Source organism: Urocitellus parryii, chromosome 9 (genome assembly GCF_045843805.1).
Source record: "Urocitellus parryii isolate mUroPar1 chromosome 9, mUroPar1.hap1, whole genome shotgun sequence".
NCBI classification, from domain to species: Eukaryota; Metazoa; Chordata; class Mammalia; order Rodentia; family Sciuridae; genus Urocitellus; species Urocitellus parryii.
The window spans coordinates 86,222,640-86,245,803 of NC_135539.1; the positions used below are offsets into that span (position 1 = coordinate 86,222,640).

The 23,164-nt window shown below is 49.8% G+C and overlaps 1 protein-coding gene across 1 annotated transcript in view; it reads right to left on the minus strand.

Moving 5' to 3' along the window:
* Positions 1 to 23,164, minus strand: part of Galnt2 (polypeptide N-acetylgalactosaminyltransferase 2) — a 95,025-nt gene that overhangs the window by 42,666 nt on the left and 29,195 nt on the right. Inside the window, exon 2 of the mRNA XM_026412592.2 lies at positions 10,829 to 10,922. Within this exon, the coding sequence (XP_026268377.1) occupies positions 10,829 to 10,922 (94 nt within the window). The remainder of the gene's footprint in view (positions 1 to 10,828; positions 10,923 to 23,164) is intronic.

The following is a 23,164-nucleotide window of genomic DNA, read 5'->3' on the forward strand; positions in this document are numbered from 1 at the left end:
TTGTGCCCAGCCAGAATTCGGCAATTGGTGGCCCCTGCGGGGAATGCCCGAGGATAAGTGATAAGGTAAACTGCTAGCTCCTGAGGGCAGTGCAAGAGGATGGGTAACCATTTAAAGATTCTTCTTTCGTTTTGTTTCGCTTTTGTTTTAACTTGCCAATCCCTGGAGATGGATGGAACGGAAGAAAAACCCCTCACATCTGAAGAAAAACTATTTGCGTCTGAGGAACAGATAGGGAGAAAGGACGGATGGACATTTCAGGAGGATAGAAAGGCTGATACAATTAATTTTTGTTCCATTTTTGTTTCATTTTGTCTCAGTTTTGTTTTGCATTATCTTAGTGAGGGGTATCTTCGTCACGGAAATATGGAATTAAAAATTAATAAGAACCAAACCGAAAGGGTGTTAAGTAAAGTGCTAGAGGAAGGAGGCATCTCAGTAAAATCAAGAACAGTTAGGGCATACGTTAAGACGATACAAAAGTGTAGCCTATGGTTCATTAAAGAGGGGTTGTTAAATACATCACAATGGAACCATCATGGTGAAGATCTAAAAAAGCTACAAAAGGAAAGCCCAGGAACTCTGCCAGTTGGCACATTACCATTATGGACCTTGGTACAATCTTATATGCTTAGTCTAGGAGAAGACATCTTACATCAAGTAAAAGAGGAAGTCTCTCGAGTTAGTCAGACAAAGGAAAAAGGTTTAGAGGAGGAAGGGCTATCAGGGGAAAAGTTACAACAGGAGGCTGCTACTATCACCTTTCTATCACCAGGTGTTAGTATCTGTCCAACCAACAGCTCCACCCCCGTAGTTGATAGATGGGATCCTGAGACAGGACCTCAAAGATTAGCATGCCCTGTATTTGAGGCGGCAGGAGGGCAGCGAAATCACCATGTTATAGATTTCAAAACAGTGAAGCAGCTAAAAGAGGCTGTAACAACCTATGGTCCTCAAGCACCCTTCACTATAAGCATGGTCGAATCCATTACCAACTTGAACATGACGCCAGCAAATTGGACAAGTATGTGTAAAGCTGTGCTAAATGGAGGACAATACCTGTTATGGAAGGTTGCCAATGAGGAATTTTGCATGGAGATGGCTAGGCGAAATGCAGCAGCCGGTTATCCTCAGAGAAATCTAGATATGTTGTTAGGAAAAGGACCTTATGAGGATCAGCAGCAACAAATTGCATATGATCCTGATATATACTCACAAATTGCTGCAGATGCAGTTAGGGCATGGAAGACTTTACAAGGACATGGAGATTTACAAGGTCAATTATCTAAGGTAATACAAGGAGCTAATGAACCTTACGCTGAATTTGTAGTAGGCTTATTCAAACAGCTACCAGAGTTTTGGGGGATACAGAACAAGCAATGCCATTAATTAAACAGCTAGCCTTTGAACAAGCAAATTGTTGGTGCAAGGAGACCATTAGACCATGGAAACATGAAGATTTAAACACATATATTAAATTATGTAGAGACATTAATGAACAAGGGCAAGTCTTGGCAGCTGCAGTACAACAGGCTTTAGATGCCAGGCCAAAAACATGCTACAACTGTGAACAAACAGGACATTTTAAAAGGAGTTGCCCCATAGGAGGAGGATTTAACAAAACTAGGTATCAAAGGGGTAGAATACCGGGTATTTGCCCACAATGCCATAGAGGGAGACATTGGGCTAATGAATGCCGTTCTCAAACCACCATAGAGGGTACTCCATTATCAAAAAACGGACAAAGACCAGATGTTTACCCACGATATCGTGGAGAAAAGCATCAGGCTCCATTGCCAAAAAAAGGACAGGGGGGCCCAATGCTCCGGGGCCCACAACCACAAATATACGGGGCAATGGAGGAACCCAGGAATACCATCAAGGTAGTGCCCAGGACATATTATCCATTAGATCCCTCATCAGACAAACAAGAGGGAGCGCAGGGTTGGACATCTGCGCCTCCGCCAGAGCAGTACTAACTCCAGAGATGGGAGTTCAAATCATTCCCACAGGGGTAAAAGGACCTCTTCCCCAAGGAACAGTAGGCTTATTATTGGGACGCAGTTCTTCTACTCTAAAAGGACTTATGATAAGTCCTAGGGTAACTGATCCCGATTATGAAGGTGAAAAAAAAATTATAGCCAGTTCTCCAAGGGGTATATCAGTAATTTCACCAGGAGATAGAATAGCACAGTTATTAATAATACCCAGCCTGCATGATAAATTTTCCAGTAGTACAAGAGGTTCCAGGGGATTAGGTTCCACAGGTGTAGATTGGGCCATGCTTTCTTTAAATTTAGATTCTCGTGCAATGCTAAAACTAAATATTCAAGGACATGAATTTAATGAGCTACTGGACACAGGTGCAGACCTTAGCATCATCTCTCGTCAAGAATGGCCAAAACATTGGCCGTTTCAACAAGCCACTCAAACGCTTCGAGGCCTAGAAATGGCAACTAATCCCCATAGAAGTGCAATGGTATTAGATTGGAAGGATCCTGAAGGATGTGAAGGAACTATATAGCCATATGTATTGGATCATCTTCCTATAAATTTATGGGGATGAGATGTCCTAGATCAATTAGGTTTGACATTAACAAATAACATCAATCCAAATGTGCCCACTATTATAGCTAAACAAGGTTTTAGGAAAGGAAAAAGATTAGGAGAACAAGAACAAGGTATAGCAGCACCAATACAAATACATCAAGGAACAGACAGACATGGGTTGGATTTTCAGAAGGGGTCCCTGAGACAATAAAAATTACTTGGAAATCAGAAAGACCAGTATGGGTTCCTCAGTGGCCCCTGACTAAAGAAAAGATATAAGCAGCCCATGACCTGGTCAAACAACAATTAGCGGAGGGACATATACAACCTTCCATATCTCCCCATAATACTCCTATTTTTGTCATCAAAAAGAAATCTGGTAAATGGAGATTATTGCAAGATTTAAGAGCTATTAATAATGAGATGGTTATTATGGGACATGCTCAATCAGGGATTCCCCAATTGCTGCTTTTCCAAAAACCTGTATGTTTTAGCTATAGATATTAAAGATTTTTTTTTTCAATTCCAATTCATCCAATTCATCAATCCACGTTTTGCATTTTCTATTCCTGCACTGAATCATGAAGGTCCTGATCAGAGATATGAATGGAAAGTACTCCCTCAAGGGATGGCTAACAGCCCAACTATGTGTCAAATTTATGTTAACAAAGCAATCCAGCCACTTAGAAATCAAAATCCTGAACTACAAATATTTCACTATATGGATGATGTATTATTAGCACACAAAGATAAAAACACATTGCTAGAATGTTATGCCACACTTACAAACTTATTAAAAAATTATAATCTAGAGATAGCAACAGATAAAGTACAATTAAGTTTCCAATTAATTATTTAGGAGTTCTATTATCCTCAACCATGGTCCGTCCACCAAAAATTCAAATACGAGTAGATCAACTCAAATCACTTAACAACTTTCAAAAGTTATTAGGAGACATAAATTGGATAAGGCCTTATCTAGGCCTACCAACAGGAGAGTTGGGACCTTTATTTGATATCCTAAAAGGCCCATCAGATCCAAATTCACCCGTATGTTAACGCCTGAAGCAAGAAAGACATTAAAAATCATTGAAACATATATGGAAAATATGCATTTAGATAGAATTGATATAAGTTTGCCTTTATTATTTATTGTACTACCAACAAAAAATATTCCTACAGGAGTATTTTGGCAAGAAGGTCCATTATTATGGATACATTTATCTTATTCTCCTAACACTATTCTTACTAGGTATCCTGAGGCTGTAGGACAATTGATATTCAAAGGAATAAAAGCAGCAAAGGGAGTGTTTGGAATTTCTCCCAATAAAATTATTACTCCATATACAATGGATCAAATTGATGGGTTAGTAATGAGTTAAATACTTGGGCAATAATCATGTGTAAATCTAATGTTTCATTTGATAATCACTTACCATCTAATCCTTTGTTGTCTTTTTGGTCTTTGCATCCTGTAGTTTTTCCAAAAATGACAAGAAAAACACCTATCATGAATGCTCCAAATATATTCACTAATGGGTCAAATAATGGTACAGCAGCAGTAGTTACCCTGATCAAACTTTTACATTTTTAGTACCCAAACAATCAGCTCAAAAGGTAGAGCTTAATGCAGTATTACAAGCTTTTGTGATGTTTAAAGATTCTGTATTTAATTTATTTTCCGATAGTCAGTATATAGTTAATGCTATAGTATCCCTTGAAGATGCTGGTAGGATTTCCCCTTCCTCTACTGTTTTCTCTTTGCTTTCCACTATACAAAGTCTAATCTGGGACAGAAAAGATCCATTCTTTATAGGACATATCAGGACACATACAGGATTGCCTGGAGCCCTTACTTCGGGCAATGATTTAGCAGATAAAACTACACATGACATACACATTTTCTCTACACTAGAAGAAGCTACAATTTTCATAAAAGGTTCTATGTCAATGCTAATACTTTACAAAAGCATTTAAAAATAACTAAGGAATAAGCTAGACAAATAATAGAACAATGTCAAAATTGTGTGACCTTTTTACCACAAGTTAATCTTGGAATCAATCCTAGAGGACTGATACCTAACCATATTTGGCAGATGGATGTCACACACTTGCCAGAATTTGGAAAATTAAAATATTTGCATGTTACAGTTGATACCTCTTCCGGATCTTTGATGGACTCCCTTCATGCTGGAGAAAAAACTAAAGATATTATAGCTCATTGCTTTCAAAATTTTGCCACTGTGGGCATTCCAAAACAGTTAAAAACAGATAATGGTCTGGTTATACTTCTACCTCTTTTAAACAATTTTGCTCATCATTTGGCATTACTCATATGACAGGAATCCCATACAATCCACAGGAACAAGGCATAGTTGAAAGAGCTCATCAAACTATTAAAATGTACTTATTAAAGCAAAAAGGCGGAATTGGGAAGGGGTATATATCCTCCAAAGATAAACTTAAAATAACCCTTTTTACTCTAAACTTTTAAAATTTGGATTCATCAGGGCTTAGTGCTGTGGAAAGACATATGTGTCCAAAAAATGTACATAAGCCCAAGGTACTTTGGAAGGATATTCTAACAGGACAATGGAAAGGTCCTGATCCAGTGATTGTCTGGAGTCGGGGGTCTCTTTGTGTGTTTCCACAGGGAGAATAGCAGCCGATTTGGATTCCAGAGAAATTAACTAAAGTGATTTCTACAGACCAAAAAGAAGATGACTTGGCTCAAATCCATTACAGCTGATATCCTTACATCTGCATTGGTGGTTCTCCCACACCTGGAAGCTGATGAATAATGAACACCATTAAAGCCTATTTCAAATGTAAAAAACCTTGGGGTTTGCTTGTGGGAATACCTTCAGACCCATTATGCAAGTTACAGGAAGAAGGATGGAATATCAAAAGAAGAGTCAAACCTAGGTGGTAACCAGGATGCCTTTTTTCAATATCTATTTTATTATTGCCCTTTCCCACATCATGAAGTTCTATTTTATTTTTTGAGCTCATACAGACCTAGGTTAATGTTTTTCTGATTAGTTCTATTTTTTGACTGTGGAGTTTTTAAACATTGCAATGGAGATTTCACCTGTGAAAAGCTACAAGGCCTTTACTATTGTCTTACATGTTGTATGTTATGTGTGCACACTTGTGTTTTGTGTTGTATGTCTGTATGTGCGTATGTCCACATATCATATATGATGAGCGCTCATGAAAAAATGGATCCAAATTTTTTTTATTCACATGATTTAAATGGTTTAATTTAAATTGGGTAAACAGCTGTTGAGGATTGTTTTAATATGTGAAGAAAAAAGGAGGTTAATAGATCTGTTTGTTTACTTTCACCTTTCCTTTTCATTATATTTAATAATCCTGTTCAGGATAATGTAAATTGTTCAGAAAATTGTTTTTTTAGTGCCTGCTGGAATATTACATAATTTTTTTTTTTAGCCATCATTGCCAGAATTCCTATCTTCATCCTAGTGCCCGTGAAGACAAAGATAAAACCAAACTACAGCTTCTGCGATAGCTATCACAACAAACTGTATAAACTGATGCATCAATGAATAACATAACTCAAAAAGTGATGCTTAATCAAGGAGTCGATTTACTTTGGGAGGAAATGGACATATTAATAGATTCCTCTGCTTTGAACTGCTTGCAGAACTTGCCTGGACTATGCATCACTTATATGCATTATGAACTATCGATTGGTGCAGCGAATTGTGGTAGTGCTGGAGTATCTTTGCTGATGGTGTCATCGGTGGTACAATTTTTCCAAAGGAGCCATCAATTGGCTTGGTGTCGTGGCATTTTTGTATCCTCCTCCCTTCTGCTTGTGATGTCGTTAGCTAAAATTTGGGGGCCAACAGAGGTGAGGCAAAGAACCTCACCCCCCCACTGGTGCAAAGGCCAAATTTGGGGGCCAACAGAGGTGAGGCAAAGAACCTCACCCCCCCACTGGTGCAAAGGCCTATCCACAAGTATGGCTGTATGCTGGACCGGAAGTCAATGACGGGTAAGATCCAATTGCAATGGTACCAACCTAAGACAGGAGGCTGACGCCTTGAAGTCAGCTCATCCAATGATGGGTAAGGACCATATGTAGTACTGGACAATCTAAGACAGGCACAGTCCCAAAGCCACAAGCTTGGTGTTTAATTAAACAGAAGGGGGGAGATGCTGAGAGCCACAGCCGAGTCGGAATGATGCATGCATTTTGCCAGAAGGGAGTGGCTGAGTGGTGAAGCCAGCAAGCCATTGAAATGATGATGGTTAAGTTAAGCTGTGTATTCTGTTGTATATAAACCCCTGCTGTCCGCCTCGGGCGCCCGCTACTTTGGAGTTCTCGCGGGGATTCCTGGGGAGTTCCCGTTGGTTGGTGAAGTTCTGGTGGAGGGAGTTCTGGTTGGTGTGGTGTTCCTGGAAGGCCTGAATGGGTGGTGTTCGGGGGAGTTCGGAAATAAAGTTTGTTCCTGCTTGAGTGGCTCATGATTTGTGCCCAGCCAGACTGCGGTACAGAAACCCTCGTAGTTCCTGATAGTAAGAGTGGGAGCAGAAGCCCTTGTGCTCTGGCAGGGGAAGGAGGAGCCACTGTGACGTGTGCTACAGCATTGCCCTTAATATGCTGCCTCAGGAGAAACCGACCAGAGGCGGCTTGCTGGGGTTTCCACCAAGCCTAACTGACATGAAGAGAAACCCACTTTAAATACAAAGACACCTGAGATGGAGAATACCAAGAGGGAGCAGAATCTGCCACGTCACCAATGAAGAGGGTGTGCACCACTGCAATGGCACGCAGACTTTAGAGCCAGGAGAGGTCAGGGACAAAGAGAGATGTCCTATAACAAAGGGGCCAATACTCCAGGACACAGCGGTCCCAGCAACAGAGCTTCAGATGTGAGCCAACACCCACAACCTGGAAGCAGTGGGGAAGAGTTCACGTGATCACTGGGAACCTGAATAACCTCCAGCACACATGGCAGGCCCAGCAGCTGGGAACAACAGCAACACTAGCAGGATACAGCTGAAACCCCCAGCCTACTTCATGCAACACCAAAGAGCACACTCCTCAGGCTCACATGCAAACTTCTCCACAACAGGAGATGCTCTGGGACATGGAACTCACCTTAACAAGTTGAGGACAGAAACTACCAAATGTCAGGTCTCAGATCACAGAGAAACTAAACTAGGAATCAACAGCAAAAAGACAGTTGGAAAATTCCCAAACACTAATGAGATTAAACAATACATACATAAATAACATGTACATTGAAGAAAATTGAGAAAAAATTTAAAGACGTTTTCAAATGAAAATGAAAATTCCACTTATCCATATTTTTTGGGTGCAATGAAAGAAACGTTGGCAAAAACGACAGCATTGACTCCTGTATTAGAAAAGAAATAGTCAAAACCCAAGATTTCACCTTCAAAAACTGGAACAAGAAGATGAAGTTTAAGTCCAAGATAAGCAGAAGAAAAGAAATAATAAGAATTAGTACAGAAATCAATTCAAGCGATCTGAGGAAATTGACAAGAGAAAAAAATCAATGAATCAAAAATCTGGCCAAACTAAGGGAAAAAGACAGAAGACGCAATGGTACACATCAGAAATGGAAGAGGGACATCAGCACAGGTCCCACAGACAATGAAAGGAATAGTCCAAATAATTTACTGCCCACAAATCTGATAACCTACATGAAACTGACCAATCTCTGAAAGACAAACTATCACAATTCGGATAAGAAACAGGCAATCTGAAGAGGCCTGTGTCTGTTACAGAGATTGGACCCATCCTCAACGACTTTCCAGAACAGCACCAGACGTTTTCACTGGTGTATTCCACAAAACATTCAATGAAGAAATTCTAGCAATTTGCTACAGTGATCTTCAAAAGATGGAAGCAGAAGAGAATATGCCCCAACTCATCCCATGAGGCCAAAATGTCTCTAATACCAAAAGCAGAGGAAGACATTACAAGAAAACTACAGAATAACATCTTTCACAAACATAAGCAAAAATCTTTCATAAAATTCTACTGAATCAAACCCAACAATGTATGGAAACAACTGTGTACCACAATCTAATGGAATTTACCCTAGTCATGCAAGGTTGGCTGGACAAATGAAATGCATTAATGTAATCCACCATATCAAATAGCTAAAAATACAATCCCATGATCATAACAGCAGATACAAAAAAAAAAAAAAAGCATTCGACAAAACCCAACATCATTCATGACAGAAACTCTGGGCAAACTAAGAATGGAGAAGGAACTTCCCCAGCTTGATAAAGAACACCTACAGCCAACCCACAGCTGCCAGCTTTTCCTGGACGGCAAGTGCATGAACGAGGGTGTGTCTGCTCTGACCGCTCCTTTTCAGCATGGTACTGCAGTCCTAGTCAATAAGGCAGGAAAAATACAGGGTGTAAAGACTGAGAAGGAAGAAATAAAACTGTCTTTGCCAACAGATGACATGGTTGTCTATGCAGAAAGTCTGAATCAAAAAACCTCGTGTAAGTGATCACACCAAGATTGTGAGACACTAAGTGAAAAGCCAAAGTTCATCACTTTATATCAGCAATGAACAAGCAGACATTGAAATTAAACACACAATGCCATTTATATTAGCACCTCAAGAAATCAAATACTTAGGCTTAAGTCTAATAAAATATGTAAGAAGAAAACTATAAAACTATGAGGTAAGACAGAACTAAATAAATGGAGAAGTACCCCATGCTCACGGATTTAAAGATACAATATTGTTAGATGTCTGTTTTTCCCAACTTCACCTATAGTTCAATGCAGCCTCAATCAAGATCTCAGCAAGTTATTTTGTGAATATCAACATACGGGTTTAAAAGTTCACATGGAACAGCAAAAAACACAGATCAAAAAGAGGACTAAAGTCACCGTGACCAAGACAGTGTGGTGCTAGCAAGAGAACAGACAGCACCTGAGCTTTACTGAGCAGGCAGCAGGCAATGCACAGGCAAACGCAGCCAAAGGTCCTGGATGAGGTGCAGAGGGAATCTGGTAGAGAGAGACTCCCCCAAACTGTGCTCTGGGAAAGACCATCACAGGGTGAGAAGGTAAGCCACAGACAGAGAGACCAACGGTTACGGAAAACAGGAGAAAGCATACACAAAGCACTCTTAAAGTGTAGGAAGAAAATGAAAAACTCAATTTGAAAGTGAGCACAAGACAAGAACACCTTACCAAAGAAGATTCACAGATGATAAATACACATGGAAAGGCGCTCCCCACCGTCCGACATTAGGGAACCACGACTTAGAACAGGGGAGCACCACTGCATACCTGCTAGGAGCCAGATTCCTGAACACTGATGCAAATGCTGCTGACGCCCTGACACACGGCAACAGCTGTCCTTCCCCAGGCACCGTGGAGGACAGTCTGGCAGTTTCTCACAAGACAGGACATGTTCCTCCCACACGTCTGAGCAGCAGGGCTGAAGCGAGCTAAAGCTTATGCTGCACAGAACCAGCCAGTCTCAGGACATCTACAGCAGCTTCCTAATAACTGCCACCAGGAGTCCTCAGCCTGCCAGTGGACAAGCTGTGGTCCATCCTGACAAGGGGGTGTTATCTACTGCTGAAAGGGGCACTGAGCTAGGAGAGGCACGGAGGGACCTCACACACAGCACCAGTGCAAGAAGCCCCTGCAGCCTGTGCAACCCCGGCTGTGACGCCCTGGGAAAGGCAGAACTGGGGAGAGAGCAGCAGAGCTGGGCTCCAGGGAGGAGGAACAGGCAAAGCACAGGGGACTCTCAGGCAGTGAGCCTGGTCTTCAAGATCACAGAGATGGTGGCATGCCACTAGGCAGGTCAAACCCACAGAAGGCCCAATGGCAGGCGGAGGCCAAGAGAGGTTCACGCAGATCATGGTGGCACAGACGCCCACTCCAGCCTGGCCAGCACACAGGGAAGTGTGTGTGCATGGGGCTCAAGCACACAGGAGCTCTGTACCGCACCCCCGTGTGGGCACACTAAAAATACTCTAAAAAGCCTACTTTCTAAACTTCCACGAATTGACACACACCGTCGCATTTTCTACTTCATTCCACTTTCTTTCAGGAAATTTCAGTCACCCCTAGTAAACTTCCAATGAAACTAGCTGCTGTGGCCCTGCTGGGGTCCCTGCCAGTGGCCCGGCCGGAGTAGGAAAGCAGAGCTCTGGGCAGGGTCCAGCTGGCTCAGGAGCTCCACTCCCCACCCCAGCGACGAAGCCCAGCCCTCAGCCTGGCCTGGCACAGTACCTGGAGGGAGGGTCTCCGCGCTCTGTGCTTTCTCCTCGCCATTGCTGTGGTGAAGGTCTTTCTTTTTAATGGGGTCGATTTCATTCCAGTCCTCCTAAGGGAACAAAGACACCAAGTGAGCATGCCTCCAGCCGTCCGTTCCCCATGTGACACCCGCAGACCCCAGGTCACAGCAGTCAGCAAGGAGAGCTCCAAGGGCCCTTCTGACAGCCTGCGGATGGCCCAAGGCCAGGGAGGCCCGCACCTGGTCACACCCCACAGGACAACTCTGAGGGTGCATTGGACAGGCAGAGGGTTACACAGTGGTCACGGCCACGAGGCGAAGGTGGCTCAGACATCCCAGTAATTTGTGGGCACCTCCCTGAGGGGCCTGGAACCCTTCCAGCAGTCACACGACCCATGTTAACCCCACTGACGCCTGAGAAAGGTCCTAGGGCTGGCCAGGGGACAGCCATGGGGCAGGGGCCTGGGGCTGTCTGGGCATGGCCATAGAGCAGGGGGCTAGGGTTGGCTGGGGCATGGCCATAAAGCAGAGGCCTGGCTTTCTGGGGATGGCCATGGAGCATGGGCCTGGGGTTGGCCAGGGCATGGCCACGGACAAAAGCCTAGGCCTGGCTGGGGGATGGCCACGGAGTAGGGGCTTAGGGCATGCTGCGGATGACCATGTAGCAGGGTCTTGTAGCTTGCTGGGGATGGCCATGGGGCAGGGGTCTGGGGCTGGCTGGGGCTGGCTGGGCCATGGCCATGGGGCAGGGGTCTGGGGCTGGCTGGGGATGGCCATAGGGCAGGGGTCTGGGGCTGGCTGGGCCATGGCCATGGGGCAAGGGTCTGGGGCTGGCTGGGCCATGGCCATGGGGCAGGGGTCTGGGACTGGCTGGGGACAGCCATGTAGCAGGGGCCTGAGGCTGGCCAGGCCATGGAGCAGGAGTCTGGTTCTGGCCAGGGGACAGCCACGGAGCATGGCCATGGCCATGGAGTAGGGGCCTAGGGCTGGCCAGGCCATTACCAGGGAGCAGAGCCCTGGGGCTTGCCAGGGGACAGCCATGGAGCAGGGCCCTGGGGTCGGCTGGGCCATGGTCATGGAGTAGGGACCTGGGGCTTGCTGGGGACAACCATGTAGCAGAAACCTGGGGCTGGCTGGGTTGTGGCTATGGAGCAAGGGCCTGGGCCTATCTGGGGACAACTATGGAGTAGAGCTGAGGTTAAACACCAAGTGTGAAGGCTGAGCAGGACTCAGTTCCAGCAGACTTATCCCACTCATCTAGGCCAACAACATGCTCTCACTGGTCAGCACTGAGTCACGCCAAGGGAGAGCTCCATGACCACATTACTCTTCAACCTGACTTCTGTGCACCAAGGGAGAAGAGTCTCACACGACCCAGGCAGAAGCCCCTGAGCCCCTGCTGTCCACACAGAGGATGCTGTGTGGCAGGACCCGTCCCTGCGGCCCAGCCACTCCTGCCCTGCTTCGGGCACCATGGGCCAGCACAGACTGCTGGCTTTTCATGGTATACAGGGAGATCAGCAAGAAGGGTAATTCCTGGGGTCTGGGCCAGCAGACTCCAACTCCACGTGTGACTTCCCTGCTGATAACCTGCTTCCTGCTTGAGGGGTGCAGTGACTGAAGGGAAGCTGACTGCAGCCCCCCACCTCAGGTAGCCTGTCCTTCCCTGGCTTCCAAAGCTGAGCAAAGCATAAAGCCTCTCACTGCACAGCCCTGGGAAGGCGGGTGGAGCACACAGGGTGGGGTGTCCCCTTCTGCACACAGCCTTTCAGTCCCCAGGTGCCTAGTAGTTAGGTGGTCTTCCCAGGTAGTAACAAACATGTTAAAATGTGTCTGTGTTACAACTGAAATTTTTTTTCCTTGCTGCAAAGATTCCGGAAAAGAATACCATTGAGATTATTTGGTTATAAGCTTGAAACTGACTCCTGGCAATGATTTTGCAACACTGTAGGCAAACACGCAGGAGCCAACACCCTCAGCAGTGAACACTGGTCCCTGTGGGCTTTGCAACACTCAATCTGCCAGGTGTAACGCTGCCAGGGTCCCCTACAAACTTGTAATCAAGTGCTCATTTTTATTTTGTGGTTGCTTGTAGCATTTTGTGGCTAAAATGCCCCCCTCCCCCGCATCAGTCCTCCTCTAACATTGGCTACTGGATCAAACCACCTAACCTTGTATGGAATAAAATCTAAAGTCAACACTGCCCTGTCACTCTAGAATTAAGTCATTATCTGTGGCAATCTCCAAATCAACATTTTTACTTCAACCATCTCTGTTTCCTCAAACAGTAAACATTTTCTTCTCCCCCACGTGGGAGCCTCCCTTCTGACAGACCCAGCGTAGCACAGTTCTGGTCTTGTAGTGAGAATTTGTGAAACCAGAGAGGTCAGGCAATCTGTCCAGGTTGCACAGCTGGTGATAAGCTGAAGCTAGGCCCCTCTTAAGTCAGAATGGGATGATGCCAGTGCTCAAGTGAAGCCAAGTCACAGGATACAGATTCTGAACATGTCACAAAAACCCAAGAATAGCTTGGCACGTTGGCATACATGTGTAATTGCAGTGACTCAGGAGGCTAAAGCAGGAAGCCTACAAGTTCAAGGATAGCCTCAGCAACTTGACAAAGCCCTAAGCAACTTAGCAAGACCTTGTCTCATAATAAAAATAAAAGGGCTGGGGATGTGGCTCAGTGGTTAAGAGCCACTGGGTATCCTCTGGTACAAAAGAAAAAAAAACCTAAGACTACATTTCTAAGGGAGCGTTCCCCAAGGACTGTCTGATCCTGCCTGGCAGTCAGAACCATTCCCATCAGCCCTGTAGAAGGAGGAGGAGTGACCCCACGGGGCTGCTGCACACACACACACACACACACACACACACACACACACACACAGAGGCCTATCCAAGAGCACCCTAAGCCTCCTCTTCCGGCATCACTACCACAGCCTCACTTCACAGAGGAGAGCTGAGGCCCTAGGTGTCGCTGAGCTGGAGCCAACAGCCTCTACGTGGGAGCTCCCTCTCCCTCCTGAAGAGCCAGGCTAAGGGGAAGTGACCACTGACTGCCTGTCTAGGGGCATGGTGTGGCCACATCAGCTTCTGCAGGCGGGCCCTGTGGGAGGCAGAACAGGGCACAGGCGCGGCTGGGTGCATAGGCAGAGGCAGGCAGGCAGTCGGGTCACAGCTAGGCAGTCTGAGGTTGTGATCCAGAAACGTCACTTTGCCTGCAGGGTGGGAACAAGCCAGAGGGCATGGGGGAGTCACCAGGCAGCCAGGTGGCACATGGTACAGGGAGGAGGCCAGCTGGGCCAAGACCAAGGCAGAGGAGCAGGTTGGCTGCCAGGAAGGAGGAGGGCCAGGGACAGGGCCCAGGCTTCAGATTCTACACTGCAGATGGGCCAGAGAACCAGAGGTGCCCAGGTATGGCCAGATGCAGCAGGAGGGGCATGAGCAGGACACAGGAGGCCATTGCTGGGACAAGCAGAGGCTGCATACGCACACATGGTGCAGGAGGAACCTGCTCCAGCCAGGCCTCAGGGCACCACCTGACCCCAAACTAGGACTGGGCTGGCACCCGGGCCTCTGCCCAGCCCTCCCGGTGGGAGGTGAGTGCGGCTTATACTGGTAATCTTTCACAGTTGGTGCCTCTTCACCCACGAGTGGCCTCTATGGCCCGAGGGCCATCTCCTCCTCCTGCATAACTGGCACCACCTGCGGCTGGCAGCTTGGATGCTGCTCAGTGACAAACGCAGCTAAACATGCCTGGCCTACCTGCTGTGGCTTCACGGCTTTGCCCTCCTCCCAGCCCTCCCAAGACTCCAGACCACCAGCAGCTGCTGTCTGAACAGGGAATGGACCAAGTGCAGGTGGCTGAGGAGGCTGGAGCCAGGGCCCCAGCAGCACCAGGCTGAGCCCCAGCAGGTGGGTGCTCCTCCCACAGACGGTGTGGCAAGGCCAGAGGAGCAGGACTGTGGCGGGTTGAGTGAGGTCAGAAGCTCCTGTCAGTCCTGCCTGTGATCCCACCTGGCCTTCCCAAGTCCAAGAATGGCTCCGCCCACAAAAGGAGATGCAGACACAGGAGGCAGAATGAGAAATCCTTGAGAAGAAGTCAGCCTATCCACAGGTGGCAGGTGGACTCGGGTCTCCTCCATGGACACACACCTGCCCCCTTGACCCTCACCACATGCAGCCTGCCTGGCACTAGGCAGTGTGGCACCCTGAGGTCATACTTGCCCCCACGCCTCCCAGTGCTGGGTGTGGTCTTCAAAGCAACCTTGTCCCCTGAGAAGAGCGGGGCCCTCCTGGAACTTGACTGGCCTTTGGTCCTCAGCGTCTCTAGACCATGGAGACGCAAAGCAGGACCCAAACGAGGACCAGGAAACCTGGGCAAAGCTCCCCTCTGTCCCCAGCCATCCCTCCAGGAAACCCGAGGCACTGGTGGACATGGAGGTCCCACATGGAGGACAGTGTGCATGACTGAAGTTGCTGTTCCACACACTGGGCAATCCACCTCATTTCAACAGGACAGCGTAACTGGGGACACGGCTCAGGGACAAAGTGTCCCTGGGTTCAATCCTTAGCGCCAAACAAAACAAAACCAAGGACTCAAAAGCACAGAGCGTCCACGGCAGCAGGACAGGGTGCACTCTTGGCCTCAGAGTTCCCAGCAGCTCTCTGACAGAGGAGCCTGTTAATCTCCCCAAACAATCGGTGGTGGAGAAACCACTCTGGAGCCACCTGGAGGACAGTCCCATGTGGTGCCTCTGCAGGTCTCAGAGGGATGGGCACCAGCCACCCTTATCAGTTCCGCCAGACTGAGCTCCCTTAAGTTTGACAAAGGATCCCCACAGCAGAGATCCCAGCTAGAGTCTGAAAGCAAGCAGGATTGGGAGGCCTGGAGCTCAGACTGTGTCCTCAGATGAAGCTGTTGACTCAAAAGGAAACCCAAGTGCCCAGGGCCCGCCTCTGGTAGGAAGCAGCCCAGGTGGGTTCCTTCTCCAACACAGGGGAATGGGCCTCCTGAGGTTCCGGGGGCTCTTCTGCCCTGGCAGGAAGCCTCGGGGAGGGAGCAGGCGCTAAGGATTGAACCCAGGGACACTTTGTCCCTGAGCCATGTCCCTCGCCTAGGCATAGGAAGACCAGAGGTGCTCACACTGTGCCGTCACCACCACAGGAGTACCTCAGGGTCCAAGAGAGGGACAGACAGCAACTGCCCATGATGGGAAAGGGGGCTTAGGGCCACCCTCACTGGTCAGACATGAGCACCGGTCCCCTCCCAGCCATGCGCGAGACCCAACAGCTTCCGGACATTTTGCCAAAACCCACAGTGGAAGGCGAGTCTGACACAGACACAGTCACATGACCCAATTGCACGGCATAAGTTCCCAAGGCTTTTACAAATGTGATGTGCTCTGGAACTTTTGTTTGTTTGTTTGAATACTGACACCAACCTCCAAAATTGGTTTTTGGCTCTGCTTAAAACTGGGTCATGACTCAGAACTTGAAGAACTTCCCCCAGCTTGGCTTTGGCGTCTGGCACTTGACCTAGAGAAGCAAAGGGCCTCAGCAGCACCAAACAGGGCTTCTTGTCCCTCCCACAGGCCATGAGGTGAGTATGGGAGAAGCAGGGTCTTCCAGGGGCACCTCGGGGAAAGGTGTGCAGGGCCTTCCTGCTCCTTAAGGAGACAGCACTGCTTCAGACAGCGCCAGAGCCACTTGTCACCCACAACACCTGTCACACGTCCTCTCCAAGGAACATGAGCCAGGCATCACCTCCAACAAAAACAGGCTACACGTCACCACCAAGGAACACAGGCCACTGGGGGCCGGTCCTGGCCACACGCCACACAGCGCATGTTCTGCGCCTTTCCTCTCCTGGAACCCGGCAGCTCTCTGGCAGCAGGGTGCCGGTCCCCGCGAGGACCCTTGTGACGTGTGCTCAGGAGGCTGGCTGAGCGTGGGGAGGCCATGTACACCCTGGCCCAGCCTAGTCATGGAGAGCGCAACAGCCTCCCACGACACCTCCTCAGGAGACAAAAATGCTGTGGACATTAAGGGGACGCTAGAAACATGAGGTCAGCTGACACAAAGTCCTAGAGGGGGAAGCCGCACATGCTCTGCCCACAAGGAGGCAGGTCCCCTGCTTGGGAAGCAACTCCTCGCTTTCCGCCCACCTCCACACATAAGAAGCACAAAGACCCCTTTTGCCTCCTGGTCAGGAGGAGGAAGAGAAAATGCCATTTCCAGCCCAGACAGAACATAAGCTTGCACAGTGGCAGAGAAAAACAGCCCCGCGGGAGCACTGAGCCACAGCCCACAGGTCAGCAGCAACCACTCGGCATTGCAGTGGCCTGGACCAGGGAAGATGTGGTCTGCCCCAGGGACCTGAGACAGTGCAAGGGTGCTGTCCCAGGGTGGGAGGACAAGGTGGGGGTGCTCCAGGTGCAACAGGAGGCAATGCAGATGGCAGCAGGACAGATGGCCACATGCTCAGGCCCTGTCCACAAGCACATCTTGCCTGGGCCTGGGCCTACACGCACACAGGGACGACAGCACTAGGCCATCTCCCTTGAGACCTAGGAAGATCATCAGCTGTCAAGGACATGCTTGCAGGCCAAAGGTTCAGAACCCACAGCAGGTTCAGAGGCTGCCCTCAGGACCCCCACTTTGGGAATCCCATGGCCCTGGGATGCCACCACCTGCTACAAACCCCAATACCCTCAGGAACCCTCCTCTAGAGGAAATGCCCCGGGGACACCAGCCCCTCCTCCCACTAACCCCACGCCCCCAGCATGTCAGCTGGCTGCTCCCAAGCTCCCCTGCTCCTCAGGACAGTGCCCTAAGCCCCCTGTCTGACTGCTGCCTTCTACCTGCCCTGCACGGGAATACCACACAGGCTAATGGCACTCTCTTTGAGGCAAAGCAAGAAAGTATGCCAGCCCCCTCCCAGAAAAGCATGCTGGGCAATGGACCTGCACAGCACTGGAATGGCAGAACACACTCCCAGGGGCACCTCTGCGGCATGACACACACACACCCCCATGTGGCGAGGACCAGAGCCACCCACTCGGAAGCCGACCATCCTCAGCTTTGGCCACAAGTATACAGGTGGCACTGCATCTGTATACATTGGTAAGAGGAGTTGTGTCCTCCAGTTTTGTTCACAGGGATGAGCCAAGACCTAGCTGTGGTAACTACCATCCCCATGGACCATCAGGACACCCTCTTCTGCTTTCAAAAACAGCCTGGCCTGAACCATAAGTCACAGTTACTCTAGGTACAAGGAAGGAGCCATCAGGTCCAGCTCTCTGAAACCAGCACAAGGCGGCAGTTCCTCCCCAACCTTACTCCAGCAGCCTCAAGGTGGAGAAGTGCTGACCTTGTCCACACTCGCTCCTGTGGCCTGCCCAGCCCTAACCACCCACTGCACCAATGGATGAGCACCCTCCAGACATTGAGGTGCAGCTCTGCCTCTCACAAGGGGCTGTTTAAAGGAGCAGATTCAAGGTTGGCAATGGCGTCACTGAAAGTAAAGTTCAACTCACACACTGGATGAAGGATAGCCCAGGATGAAGAATAGCCTTCTGCAGGTGAGTCCTGAAACAGCAGTTTTGCTGGGCACAGCAGGACATCCCAGCATGCCACCCTCACGTGTGGCACAAATACCTGGGGTGAGCAGAGCAACAATTGGGGTCTGGGGAGGCCACACCCATCAACAGTGTATGGGGCGGACACTTAGCAGGCTGTGAGGACAATGTGCTGCCCAAGCCCAGAGGAGCCAGTGCTGGAAACCAACACCTTCTCCTCAGCCCACAGCACCTGCCTCTGTAAAGACACCAGGCATGGGACATGGGGACGGGACAGCTGCACACACCATGCCTGCTGCTACTGCAGGTGGCCATCCTGAGCTGCTTCCTGACGCTGCTACACAAGCAGTTTCTCCTGTAGTGGCACCCCTTCCTCCATGGAAAATCTTGACTAAGCTTCTCCACAAACCTTTACCATAATTGATTTTAGGACTATCAGCAAAAGAGTCTCTACAAAAGAGCTCAATGTAGGTAACTTCCTATTTTCCTGTTGCTCTATTACTTGGCCACTGGCCTGGAAGAGATTAGCACTCCATGAGCTAACCGCCCCTTGACTAGATTTTCACAAACATTTATCCAGTATAGGTCGCAGAGTGTGTTTGCAAGTGAAAAGTGTGATTAAAAAAAAAAAAAAAAGATCCTTTAACGAGGCCACTGGCCTTGAGCTGGGCTTCACAGAGATGTCTACATATCTAAGAGAAGTTACCAACTGGGCTCCATGGTAACAGCTGGCAGGGAGATGAAGGAAAGGGAAGAAGCAGCTCTCCCCTTCTCAGATGTTGTCCTTGAAGGGTTAACTTGCCTAGAACAATGAAAGAAAAGCTGCTTTTATGTGAACTTCTGCAGACTGTGAACTTCTGAGCCCCTCCCCTTACATGCTGGGTATAAAGTTCTGAAACTCCCTGAACTCCAGGTGCAGGGGGATTGAATGATTACAGTGAAAGCTTTGCCCTCTGAACCTGGCTATAGCCAAACAAACCTGCTTCAATAATGCTTATCCAGGGAAACTACAGGTTCTCTGTCCTCATTTTTCAGATGCAGAGACAAAGCCAGAGATAGGAAGGCCCAAGCCTTGCTTGTCACTGAGGGGGAGACAGTGCCTGGTCCCCCAGCACCCAGAGGCCCCTGCCAGGAAGGGACAAGTAGGCTCTGGTTTCAGACTCAGGGTCCCAAGGCCCTGGAAGCCAAGCCAAGCTAGCAGTGTGCTCTCTACCAGCTACTTGAGATAGGCTGCTGCTCCAAGAGCGGCTGGGGCAAGGAACTAGGGTCTCCTGGGCAGGCCTGCACTCCACCGGGGGACACTTTCTCCTGGTGCACAGCCACTTGGAAGAGAACGCTGGTGCTAAGATGAACACAAACTGCACCATTCGTGGGCAGTCAGGGAAACCTGGCCTTCCCCGTAGGCCCCAGGAGAGGCAGGAGGACAAGCGGCAGCTGACCAGCAAGGACAGGAGGAGGAAGCAAAATGGTGAATAGTGTCTCAGGAAGGAAGTGAAGGCACAGGGCCCGCCCCACCTATGGAAAGTGATGGGGCCATAGGCTTTGGCTGTGCAAGCTGCAGCAGCCCTCAGAGAGCCTAGTGGCAAATGTTACAGTCCGTGCACCTCACCATTGTAAGAAAGAAAGGAGCACAGCGAGGGTGCGCATACCCTGGAGTCACCACCAGCAATCACGCGTGTTCTGCATGCTCCAGGTCTCTGTGGGCTGCTCCAACACATGCATTCACCATGGCTGTGAGATGTTCTCAGTACTAGCACCAATCCAGAGCTGGAAGGATGCAGCTCTTCAGAGCCACCAGGAAGGGCCAGGAAAACAGAGTCTGCTTTCAACAGCATCGCTGGGTGATGAGCAAGGGACCTTTCACACACGCTTACCCCCAGTGACTGGCATGGAGAGGCACCCACATTGGAATTGCTTTCCTGCTGAACTTCAAGCACTCACTGACACTGGGCAGGCAGGTCCCTCCCTGTCCTCAGGCCAGGAGAGCAGCAGGACACAGGAGAGAGAATGCCTGGCATACCTGCAGAAGCATGCCACTCAGCAGACCCAGGCAGAGGAGCGGGGCTTCTCCCAGGCACACTCATGCACTCCCAGACCTGGTGCTGAATTTCCAGAGCAACAGGTGGCAGCTTCACACAGGCGGTCACAGCCACTGGGTCCCATCCCCTTTGGAGGGCGGTCATGGCCATCAGAACACTCTGTCCAGAGGCAGGGGGTGGTGCACAGAGGAGTACAGCCAGGCAGGACAAGTCCCAGGCCAGACCTCCCAGCCACATTACTGTTCGTTTACACACACACCCCAGCAGAGACCATCCAACTAGGAAGCACAGTTGGCAGGATGACCTATCTCCTGAGCACCAGCCGCCCCTTCACACTGCCCCTGCCTGCTGCAGACCAGAGGCCAGCCCTGCTCCTTGGGGACAGAGATGAGCTGGCAGTTAGGAAGCTCGCCCCTGGGCAAGGAAAGGGAGGCTGGGGAGCAGAGAAGCTGCAGGCAGCATGGCCAGCAGAAGATTCTTGTCTGGCTGTGTGGACATGGCGGTTGGGCACCAACTCTGGCCTGGGTGGCTGCCTGGTGCCTAAATTCAGCTGGACCACTTCATCTTCTGGGCACTGCAGCATTCTGCAGCTCTGTGGACCTGGGAGGCCACAGCCATCACCAACCTCACGCCAGCAGGCATTTCCACAGCAACCCAACAAGCACATCTCCAGAAGGCCGTGGTTGTCGGATCACAAGGCCGTGGTGGTCGGATCACAAGGCAGAGGTAAGAAGATGGAGACCGGGCTCCCTTAACAGGCCCAACACTGCCCACCTTCAGGCTCGCTGCCCTGTGTGCAGCCCCTGGAATGCCACGCACAGGAAAAGCCCTGTCTCCCCTGCCCTCTGCACTAGCCACAATCCTGCCACTTCACTGTTGGTGGAAGGCCAATGCCACTTCACTGTTGGTGGCAGTACAAGCAACCGAGAGTCCAGCAGCATAGAACAGAAAGCAAAGGCTGTGCCAGCCTCAGCCGTACCAGGCAGCAGCCCACGGTGGGTGAGTGCAGCATCAGTCACAGGACCAGTCCCCGCAGAGGTGCCCAGCACCATGCCATTCCCAATAAACTTGGAACCTGAGGAGAAGGAAGAGCTGCCAACACACCTGGGCTGTATCCACAGGCCCTCAGGGGCTGGCCTCCACAACCACCCTCTGCCCACACTCAAGAGCACATCACCTGCAGCTGCTGTCACTCAGGCACCAGGCTTGACAAGAGGGGTCCCCACACACTGGATCTGGGCTGTTCAGTTCTGGTTTGCCCCAGTTTGCCACACTTGGGAAAGAAAGGCCTCCACGCCTGTGTCCACACCACCAGGCCCAGGGCCAGCATGACTCAAGGCTGTCAACAGGGAGGTCAGGACTTGCAAGTCCAGGCCACGCCACACAGTCACAGCATGGCCTGAGTGGCAGAGGCTGGCAGTGACCCAGACAGGTGAACACTTCGTCACAAGGGACACACATGGAGGGCAACTGCTTCAGCACCTAGATTGAGACCTTCAGCTGGCACTGACCCTAGTTCTCACCCAAACCTGCTCACCTGAATATGTGACTCCAAGACAGGGTCCTCCACCTGCTCAGGAAGAGGGGTGTGGCCAGCTGAGTGCTGTAGGTCTCAGGAGACATGCGGCTGGGCTCTGCACCCAGTGTCCCCAGCAGGACAAGGCATGCAAGCAGAGTACGGCATACAAAAATGGGGTGTTGCCCTCCTACATGATCACCAAATAAATCCAGAAGATAAAGGGAGAAAGGACTCAGGAGGCATCAGTATGAGGTGTTAACTGCTGCCAGATCAAAACTAAGGCTCTAGGGAGCAGCAGCAAGGACTTCCTCCTGGGCTACAGACAATACAGAAGCCAGAGGAGACTCGATTTTTATTAATGAAGGGAAAGGAAAACTGAGCTCTTCTCTCAACTTCCTTCATCTCAGTACATGATCTGATTCACTGCGATGCAGATCCAGCCCAGGCCCAGGCCCAGGTGAGACCCCAGGGGTCTGTCCACATGGGGTCCTGCTGCTCTGTGGGAGGAGCCAGGAGAATCCAAGGGAAGGCAGTGGCTCCTGTACCACCCAGTGATTCGCTGCCCTGGAGGTCACCCTGCCAACAACCCCCAGCTGCATCCTGTGGCAGGCCCTCTGCCAGCCAGGGCTGCTGGCCTGCCCATAGCAAGTGTCTGCCCTCTGGAGGCTCCCTGCCCTGCAGAGCAGATCCAGCCTTCCTGAGGCCTGTGACAGAACACAGGGGAGCAAGGCACACAAGGCTGAGGCCTGCTTGTTCTCACTGAGCGCCATCGGGCTCCCCGAGCAGAGGGTGTGACGCGGGTGGAGGTGCGGCTTGTCTTCTCTTGCTCTGTGAAGCAGGTCAGCAGCTCTTGCCAATGGCCTTGGCCCAGCGAGTGCCACTCACTCTTCTGTGGAGGCCATGGTGGTGACTGTGCCCACACACGCCTCAATGGGCTGCCACACCCTAGTTCCGAAGGCTCCAAAACACAGCTCATTGGCAAGGCAGTGGTGTGACCTCTCAGGTGAAGGCTGTGGGTCCGGGAGGCAGTGGTCACATGCCTGCTGGAGCTCCCATCAGGAGCTGATGGCAGACAATCCTCTGGACCAAGGAATTCTGAAACACCAAGTTCCACGCCTAGGAGCACAAGTCCACAGCTCCAGTGAGGCTCAGCCACACTCCTGCAGCCCCCTGCCTGGGCCAGCCGTCCAG